The 10674-nt window shown below is 33.4% G+C and overlaps 1 protein-coding gene across 1 annotated transcript; it reads left to right on the top strand.

Annotated features, from left to right (window-relative positions):
* LOC115443366 (cytochrome P450 4c21) lies at positions 1-8082 on the top strand. Its single transcript, XM_030168741.1, has 10 exons — positions 1-169; positions 470-559; positions 1866-1976; positions 2249-2431; positions 2837-3033; positions 5680-5746; positions 6151-6340; positions 6644-6795; positions 7028-7201; positions 7810-8082. Exons 1-10 carry the CDS (start codon positions 22-24, stop codon positions 7995-7997), a joined length of 1500 nt encoding a protein of 499 aa, XP_030024601.1. The 5' UTR covers positions 1-21; the 3' UTR covers positions 7998-8082.
* Positions 8083-10674: the final 2592 nt, after the last annotated feature.

Here is a 10674-nt window from a genome sequence, read left to right as displayed (position 1 = left end):
AGCATGTAACTAAGCAACACAATGTTGTCGGTGTTGTCGTGCCTGTGTGTGTTGTACGCGGTCTGGACGTGGTATCTTCGGAATTCTAGTTCGCCTGACAGGCCGCCATACCTTCGCGGAATATTTCCCGTCATAGGGAATTCACTTCTTTTGCTTGAAGGACGTAATGGTAAAAACTTTGCATAAGTTTAGTTTTCTCACCAATCATATCTATCGTTAGATAGTTGCCTTTTAATTTTCAGATAAGACAGCAATTTTATCGTCACTTGTGACTAACTGAAACTTAGAACTAAGTTGACGCTAACCGGCACAACGCCCCTATTTAGTTTGCTTGCATAACATATTTAAATTTTAATGGCTTTTTATTCTTCTTTTCCTGACTGAAATAACTATGCGTATCGGATAAGAATATTAAGAGTAACAATCTCATTCGCTAGGCCCTAGGAATAATATATTTTTATTTTTTTAGCATTATTTCGCCACGTGATAAATATATCCAGAGACTGTATAAAGAAAGGCGGAGTTATTTGCGGGGCATTGGGATTTCACAGATATTATAGTAAGTTGATGCACTTCATATCTTGCGATAAACTGTCGCAACATAAAGTCGTTTTCTTCATGTATCTATGAAGAAAAACTCTTTTTCTTCATGTATCCAAGGTTTTATGAATTCTCGCACATCAGTTCTTTTTGGAGGGTATAGGCCTGAGCAATTTTAGATTACAATCCCCACACGTTAGCCCAGTCTAGGAATCGAATTCCTTGGGACACTATCAACTTAAGTTAACGATCGTAAAATTGTACTGATGTAATTTAACTGTGAATTGAGTATAAGTTTTGACTGTTTATAACAGTATAGTTACAACGATACGTCATCAAACGTTAACTTGTGTTGAGACTACCGACCTAGAACTTTTCGATGCACAGATCATATGCATTTTCACTAGACAAAAAGGCGAGTGTTCTGGCTTAATTTTTTACTCCTGGGATCCACGCTCTCGAGGAGACAAGGCAAGGTGACGCAAGCACGACAGTATAGAGGATGGCACCCTTGCCTCACCTCGTGCATATATTTATCATGACAGAGCAGTCTAACGATTTATGTCGATGGAGAAAGTGATTGGAAGCTTGCACAAGCCTGGGATCCAGTTTTATATATAATTAAAGACCGGCTGCCATACTTCAAAGACACTGCGAGCTCATTCTGCGTAGATCGGACCGTCAAGGGTTAAAAAATATATGTTATTTTATTGTATATTTGTAAAATGTAGGTAGATATGGTAACTTTTACTTGCGGCTGACGAACACCTCGGTCCGCCCCGTGACCAAGAAGGCTGCAAAATCTTCGAAACATCGAGAGAAAATAATAATATACATAACCGTGATGAAATCCGTAAATTGTTTTCTTTTAGTGATTTATGTTCTAATTCTGCGGAATTATATTACATAGTAGCAGTTCCATAGGATCCGAAAAATACGCAGCACAAATATAATAATAAAGTCATCGATGCTCAGAATCGGATAAATGAGGTCATGTTATTCATGACCTCATTTATCCGATTCTGAGAAGTTAAAAAACAGCGATCGTATCTATTTTAGCTCTTTTTGTAAATTTTAAACTACCAAAATAGTTTTTTATTTGTGGAGATGCACGCAATTGACCATGATAAGGACATTTTCATTATGAAATGAATTCAACAAAATCCACATTATAAAAAATTTTTAACATATAAAGTAAAGATAACATAAAACTAATATTGTAGAAAAATATTGACGATTTTTTTTATGTTTAACACAAATGTCAAATAAATAGCTATTAAAAATACAATTAGCGCGCCGTTTTAATAAAAAAATATATTTTACAGTAATAACCAATCCTCAAGACGCATTGACCGCGGCGAACAGTTGCCTTCAAAAACATTTTGGTTACAAATGGGGGAAGCGATGGCTGGGAAACTCTTTGATTATGTCTACAGGTATGCTTACTTATGAATTATAAAAATCTCAAATTGAAACATTTAAAAGTATTGATAAAGAAAAAATACTTATTAAAAAAACAAAATAAGTCATTTGGTTTCTTATTTTTTACCTATATTACAATAATTTATTTTAGCATAATACACACACTACTTGTTTGCAGCGTCATAAGAATGCACTTTAGGATGTGTCACTTCCAGCTGTAATATTCATTATCATTGCTATTCTTTCTCAGTAGGTCACATTCATGGACATTTAACTCTTGTTACAGGTGAAATTTGGAAAAATCAACGTAGAATGATTGCACCAGCATTCAGTTTGCCAATATTGCATGGATACCTTGGAGTGTTTAATACTAAAGCAAGAGAATTGGTAGAAATAGTATCAACTCAGACTGAACCCACCTTTAACATTTTACCATATATTAAAGATGTTATTTTTAAAATACTTTCTAGTAAGTATAAACTAATAGTAACATAGCGGCAGTGATAGCCGAGTTGGGTGTGGAACAGACTACCGAGACGAATGTCCACAGGTTCAAATTCCTAGAGCACACACCTCTGACTTTTCTTAAATTACGTGTGTATTCTTTGTACATTATCGCTTGCTATAACGGTGAAGGAAAACACCGTGAGGAAACCAGCATACGTCTAGTAATTCGCATGAAGGACTAAGGCCTAATCCATCTCTATAGTAGAGGAGTCCTGTGCCTGGCAGCAGGACAGGGCAGATTATTATTATTACTATAATTTATCATTAGTAGATACTTGGTCTCGACCTCGAGTGTGACATGCCGCAGAAGACTGCGGTACCTACTTAGAAATGCAAAATTCAAACAGTATAAAGTATAACATTTCAGAGACAGTGTTTGGAGTTGACGAACTGGATGATAAAAATTTTATAAAACAATACATGAACGCTACAGATACAATTTTAAAAAACTTTGTTGATAGATTTAACAATCCATTATTATACAGTGATTTCATGTACCAATTATTAGGATATAAAAAGATAGAAGACGAAATCATCAGAATTTCAAGTAACATGAGTGATACTGTAAGTATACACGTACATACGTTATGTTTAAGCAGAGGGTAAGTTAAACGTACACTATGCCGGTATAGTACATTATGCCGGGTCATTTTAATTTTTGTCGCAAAATAAGAAAACAGCCATTAAAATCATGATTTTTATAGTAACCACATAAAGTATAGTTTAAATACAACCTAAATAACACAATTTTCAAATTTAAATAATAATTCTAAACGCCGTGTCGAGCCTCTGAAAGCTCTCATATTTATATCGGTGGTATGCATATAATTGTCATGTGACTTTATATATTAAGAAGTTTTATTAAAAATATTTAATTTAATAATAAATAAATTTAGTAATAAAATGCCCGAGTTTTTCACTCATGTCCTTTATTCTGGTATACCCGGAGTGGTATATTTGTATAATTTGGAGAGAAGGAAAAACATTAGTCTCTGAGTTTTTTATTTCACATATAATGATAATGGGGGAGGGGGGGTGTTTCGGGTCATTTTTGCGTATCATTTACAGAGTTAATAATTTTACGAAATTACTAGCAAATATAATATAATAATTATAATAACAGTCTCATGTAAAAAATAAATAATTGAAATAAATAGTTAAATAAATAAAATAAATATACGCGCGAAACCCTTCAAAAGGCTTTAAAAGAAATTAAAGATACTATGCCTTTTAACAAAGCTTCCAAAATATATACAATTTCTAGACAAACGCTATATGACAAAATGCATGAAAAATACAAAAGCAAGATCATATGAGAGCTCCAACTGTACTGACCCCGAAAGAGGAATCTCTTATAGTTGAATGGGTTATAATGATGGCACAAATGGGTTTTCCAGTAACCAAAGATATATTAGAAAGAGAAAAGAAGAGCAATAAAATGAAGAACAATTTCTATTTGTTGATTATTTCAATTTAGGCACTTACCTATATTCCTTTTTATTTTGACTTCATTATCTTTCCATTTTTGAATGAAAGTAATTTTAAGAAATGTTTAAAATTGTGACAAAATTTGGATTTTTATTTCATGAATTACGATTATTTTAGTCGATTTAAGTATATACTTGAAGACACTTAATTTTATTTTTGCTTTTATATAGAAAACGTATGCTTCGACAGAGCACGGAATTACGTACAACGTGTTTCGGAATTATTATAGGAGACAAATTTTCGCACGGAATTAGTGACAAACTCGAGGTGCCGTAAAGTAACAACTATTTCCATAAATTAAAGGCTACAACGTTAAATAATGTTCTAAATTCATCTTATAATAACAGTCTTTCGAATAAAACAGTTTTCATTCCTATCGCCTTTCTAATTTTATTGAAAATCATCTTCAAAGTAGCAAATGCCTTAATATACCGTAATATGCTACATTTACCTTATAAGTAAGTTTAACCTGACGTAGGTAGTCTATAAATACACGGTAGATGTGGTATAGATATCCGACTTTTGGAAATCGAGTTGTGATTTTAAAACAGCCAATAATTATGATCAAGAATAGTTGAATAATTAATAATAGATCTTCCTCCTTGAACAGATATCGGTAAACAATGAAAAAGCATTTTACTTGCGTACAAGAAAATATGCAAAAAATATATCGACTCGGGAAAGACAGTTTGATGACCACGCCATAAGCTTTCTTGGATATGAGGATAGATGCTTCTAGAAATGAAAAAGAATTTTATGATGTCATTGGGTGTTGCTTGTAGTCTTGCCTGCATGAATAGCCGTTCCCGCTAGAAATGTTCATAAAACACTGTAGACATTTTTATCGCCATCTGATGGTACGATACCAGCATCGTCCGCCAGAGAGAAAAGTAATTTTAATCTATTTAATCAGTTGCTCTATCCATATTCAAACATTTACTTTACGAACAGGTATTCAATACTCGTTTGTATGTTCACCATAAGGTCGTCTATCGTTAATAAGAACTGGGGCATTTTCACAGAGATAAATAGTTTTTTTTAGAACAAGACTGTTTTAAAATAACTATGACGCTTTAAGTGGAATATAATTATTATACATGACTAACACATCAGGAACAATGATAATGAAAAACAAGTTTGTGTGTGTGCGTATTTCTACATTGTTTGGTGATGATCGAAGCATCTATCCTACATTTCTTATTACATTCAATGATACCAAATAGAACGCAAGTATTTTCAAAAACTGTTATTCATACTATTACGTTGGGGTCAATATGTTAGCTTATTGTGGTAATTTGTACACTAATAGGGTACAGGACTAATTTTTGTTCTTTACTACTATCAAATATTTACTTTATATATATTATAACACAGAAGTAATTATTAAAATCCGGTAAAAAAGAAACAAGTTATAAGTCTTTGAATTTCGGTGGAAGGTGTAAGTTACGAGAAACAAAAAAGAGGCGCAATACCCACATATGACGTCATCGGGAATTACTACACGTGCGAAAGAAAGAGATGAAGCGATATTCCCACAGTCCAATTTTTAACCAATTTTAATTCAGTTATCGCAAGAGGGCTTTTTTTTCGTATTAATAACCATTACTTATAAAATAATGTACAAAATCAATCACAGGACGGTCCTCTATTAATAAGGTTATTCATATTTTGTAATAATTCTAATATTGAATTTTTAAGAAAATAAAATTATTTTGTATACAGATAATTAATGCGAAACGTGCTGCTTTAAAGGCTTCTAAGTCTACAATTTATTCCATGAATTCCAAAGGTCAGTTTTCTATTTAATAATTATTATTATAACATTAACCTGCTGAAAATTTTCATGTCTTAAGTTATTGTATTTATAATAATTTTTTTTAATAGCAACTTTTACGTCATGAAATTTAAAATTGTTTATTACCACTACTGAGGTGCTTCAGCTATTGCCGCTTTCTTGATTGTAAGCGCTACGAATGCCCACAACCGTTAAATGAGTAAAAATCATACAAAGCCGTCTATAATTTAGAGTTACAAAGTACTGCATATAGGGCGTATGAATAGACAATATCGTTAGATATTATTCAAATTGTTCGTATCGCTTAAGTAAATAACATATAAGATACAAAGACCAATATACATGTAACACATATTATATACCTACATATTTAGTTATATCATATATTTCGGTTCCAGGTGCAAAATATAAATCACTCCTAGAATTACTACTAGAACTTTCAGAGAAAAACATGTTGACAAATAAAGAGATAAAAGACGAGGTAAACACCTTCATAGTAGCAGGATACGATACGTGCTCCATAGTTTTAACTTACACACTTATGTGTTTAGGAACCTATCCAGAGGTCCAGGAACGAGTGCATGAAGAGTAAGTTTTACGATCAGTTTGTGGATGTAAAAATAAACCGCCTAAGTTTATGATTTTTCCCGTTTTGCTATGAAGTGAAGTTGACCGATAATATTTTGAGCTCCTCCCTATCTTTCTATTCGCCAAGCTGTGAAGCTTGGCAAGTCTACCTGCCTACTACCTACCTACCGAGCTAGTTGTGAAACTAGGTGTCATCAAGTGTAACTGTCGAACCTGGCTTACAGTAGTTGTAGTGGTGTGAGAGCGGATAGTCTTGTACTAAAAGCTATATATTTAAATCACAATTAAATTGTACATTGACAGAATACAAACCGTCTTTGGAGATACGGACCGAGATGTTGAGAAGGAGGACTTGTCACATTTGCTATATACAGAGGCTGTTATAAAAGAGACTCTGAGACTGTATCCACCCGGTCCTTTTTTATTGAGATACTGCGATAAAGTAGTTCAGCTAAGTAAGTATTTATCAGTTTATTCGGTTATTGTTAGGTGTTACCTTGTATGTGAGAGTCGGTATGTTTTCTAACTACTGCTTCATTTATTTACTTAGAAAAGGAAAAGAAATAGGATTGAAAGTTTAAACTGTACGAATAGAAAATGTTCAATAAATAATCACTCTAGAAATCCGTAATTCAAATATAGAAAATGTATATTGTTCGTTTGTAAAATCATTGTTTTATTTAACAGAAAATTACAAAATGCCAGCTGACACACAATTAATTCTCAATATGTATGGTATGAATCGAGACCCTGTGTGGGGACCGGACGCGGAACATTTCCGACCGGATCGATGGTTGGACCTTAAGCTAGAACAAAGTAACGCCTTCGGATCCTTCAGCATCGGAAAACGGATATGTCCAGGTGAATGAGTGTCATAACATAATATCAGGGGTAGACAGAAGTTTTTTTTAGTACCGACCCCGCATTAGACGCCGGGGGAAAACACCGAATGGGATATTACATTCCCCCGGCTTAGCGACTGCAGGATCCTGGAGCAAGAAGGGGAGGGATAGACAGTAAGGAAATGGAGGGGGAAGGAGACAAAAACTATATTTAGGATGGGCGGTGAGGAGAAGGAGGGTTAATGTTCGCGTGCCCTCAGGCCTCAATGTGTCAATACAACCACGAGATATACACACTGCACTGTGTGTCTAGGGCCACGACAAATGTCCCCCCATGCATGGGCGGGGATTTGGTGTGAGGACCAAGCGCACATGAATTGGCGGGTGGGGGGGGGGCGCTGGGTTAAGACGGAGGGGTTATTATACCCGTTTTTCGGCAACTATGTTAGATGCCATGTAATGGTCTATTTCTAATAACCCATAATGCAACAAACAACTTCACCACCGAGCCATTTGAATGAGTCAATAGATAGATTATGAATATAGTCAAATTTATAAGTTAAAGGTACTACAGATACACAAATTTAAGAAAATTCAAATTGCTTATGTTACTACTTTATATTTCAGGACAACATTTTGCTCTAATTTCTTTGAAGACTATGATTGCTCACGTAATACGGCATTACCGAATCAGAGCAAATATCCACAAGTTGAAATTTCGAGTAGATGTCTTAGCAGTCCCTATATCAGACTGTAAAGTGGTCTTGGAGCGAAGAAATAATAGTCTAAGCAAGCATCATAGAAATGATTTATAACCGTTTTATATAAAAGGGTGAACTTATGAATTGGTGTGTTCGTATTTGTTTAAATGTATTAGTGAAATAAAAAGAGTTTTTGAAATTGTTTTTATCGTTTTCTACCGATTTAATCAACTGATAACATTAATCTGAGACTTACATTTTCTATCCAAGCATATACAGAAAGGATTTGGTTGGTTGGAAAGGTCACATGCCCGACATCAAACCTCGCAGGAGGTCTCAGGCAAATTAAGTAGGAAAAAGCCAAGCTGAAAATCAATCAGGGATCCTTTGGTCCATTACAATGTTAACTAAGCTAATCATGGAGGGTTTACTATGGAATTAAAAACACAGACCGAGAAATGCACTAACGTTAACTATTTACAGAATAACACTTTATAGCTGTTGCTCTACGCAATATAAACCTCAGATTAATAACTAAATATAGATTCTAGACTAAAATAAAAGTTACGAAACATTAACCTTATTCAACCCAGATGATCCTGCTTTTATACGAGAGTAAGCGAAACAATGAATTCTTCGTGCTTTAAATTATTTTGAAAGAGTCATCACATGAAATGTCAATTTGGATACTTTGGTTAAAATTATGCATCTAAATTAAAATTTCGATCTTTATATAACATTTTTCGAAATGTCTCATCACCTAACTATAGTTGGATTGCTAATATGTCTGACGTATTGTGGACTGTTAATATTTGTAAAATATTTCAAACTTATGTGTTGACTCTGTTTCGGAATTTGTGTTGAGCATGGCGTGGTAATATGTTGCAAATAACATACAAGCCGGAAAGAAACTATGCATGACAATAACATTATACAGTTTAGTTATAGACCGCATAGAGTAAATATAGACCGGACATCAGAGCCAAATTTGTGCTATAAAAGCTATTACATATTGGTAATAAGGCGCTGTCATATTTGAAACGACCGTGTGACAAAACCCCAAAACATGCTATTCAATTTTGTCTTAGATTTCTAGAAATTAACATAAATTATTTAATGCGTCATCTGTTGACGAAACGCTACACTAATGACCAATAAAAGTCTACTGTTTATTTTAATATCTACTAATTACGAGTTTAATTTTTATTTATTTATTTCCACTTCATATACAATAAAATTTGTACATCGGCAGACTTAATGCCATAGGCATTCTCTACTAGTCAACCTTAGGGTGGAGTGGAGCAGAGATGAACAACGTAGGTGCATCAAAGAAATCTGTTGCGGTAAGCAAATACAATAGTAGATATAACTAATACGATATATAAAGATATTAATGAATTATAAATAAATTAAATGTAGACATAAAAATATAATATACTAATACATAGAATGCATACTATAAGTATATGTATATATTATATTTTTATTTTATGTCTATTTATTTATTTACACTTCATAAGCAAAATATATTGATCATAAGATATATGAATTAGGAAAGTAACACTTCCAATCCATTCAGTAATAGTTGTCGCACCCTCATTTTGAAGGCCAACCGAGTCGTACCGTTCTGATCTTGAGAGGAATTAGTAGAAAAACATAGAAGTAGGTACTGATTAATTAGCGAAAAAATAGTTTTAAATCGTATTAGTATAAAATCATTTTACACTAATACGATTTAAATAAATAATATGCATACTTAAATATGTGTCTAATATTATTGATTTCTGGTAATAAGTACATTCATTCATGAATTCGAATTTTTTGTGTTTGGGGAGAAAATCTTTCGTCTTTGACTTGACTTGACTCGTCATTTCGGTAAAACTTTGCAGAGGTGCGGCTAATTGTTCGCGTATAGGCTAATCGGTGGAACGCAGAGAAACTACAAGGATAATAATATATACAAATTGTATACCTACATAATATAGAATAAGTATATTTCTAAATGTGTCTAGTTTATTTATAGTACTTTTTTAAACAATAAATGTGCCCATAAATTTGGCAAATTTATTGTTAAAAAAATATATAATTAGTCAGATTATAGAATAAAACTCATAACAAACTTTAATAACTTTGTGATATTAATGATTACTATATAATTTTATTAAATTTTGAAACTTCTTTTGACCTTTACATATTACTATAATTTATGACTTTTTGCTATACTTCGTTGATATTTAGTGACTATTCTATGTGGTTCTTTACCTGAATACATTCACGGCGTTTGTGAATATTTTGTTACAACTAATCTTAAAATGATATAATAAAAAACCTTTTTTTCAACATAACTTGACGTCTAATATGTAACATTTAAATAAGACAAAAAAATATTCGGCTGGGTTGGAGATTAAAAATAATTTACACGGTTGATCATAGTGATTTGTAGGGTAGACATAAAAGTACGCATGCGTACTTTTATTCTCGTACTCTTACCCCCACCGGCAATCATTTATACAGTCTTACGTCAGTTGAGACGGGATTATTTAAGAAATTACTGATTAAAATTAAATATTGTATAATAGACTGCCTCGGTGGCTTAGTTGTACTATATGCGCGGTAAGACAGCACCCTGAGGTCCTGGGTTCAAATCCCGGGTCGGGAAAAATTATATTGGGGTTTCAGCCCGGAGTCTGGAATTTGTGCCCGATACGGCGATAGGCTAGCCCCCTGTCACATCACGGGACTGAACACACTTGGCGAAAAGTGGGTGCCCTGATTGCGCCTCTACATACCC

This window comes from Manduca sexta, chromosome 18 (genome assembly GCF_014839805.1).
Source record: "Manduca sexta isolate Smith_Timp_Sample1 chromosome 18, JHU_Msex_v1.0, whole genome shotgun sequence".
In the NCBI taxonomy this organism is placed as follows: Eukaryota; Metazoa; Arthropoda; class Insecta; order Lepidoptera; family Sphingidae; genus Manduca; species Manduca sexta.
The sequence above is the reverse complement of the archived record's forward strand: the minus strand, read 5'-3'. Positions and strand labels throughout refer to the sequence as shown.

Bases quoted from the DNA above. Each gene is read 5' to 3' on its own strand.
- LOC115443366 (XM_030168741.1), top strand. From the start codon at position 22: ATGTTGTCGGTGTTGTCGTGCCTGTGTGTGTTGTACGCGGTCTGGACG. The intron at 3,034-5,679 runs GTAAGTATACAC...TTTTGTATACAG, and splicing joins CAAGTAACATGAGTGATACT to ATAATTAATGCGAAACGTGC. The intron at 7,202-7,809 runs GTGAATGAGTGT...TTTATATTTCAG, and splicing joins CGGAAAACGGATATGTCCAG to GACAACATTTTGCTCTAATT.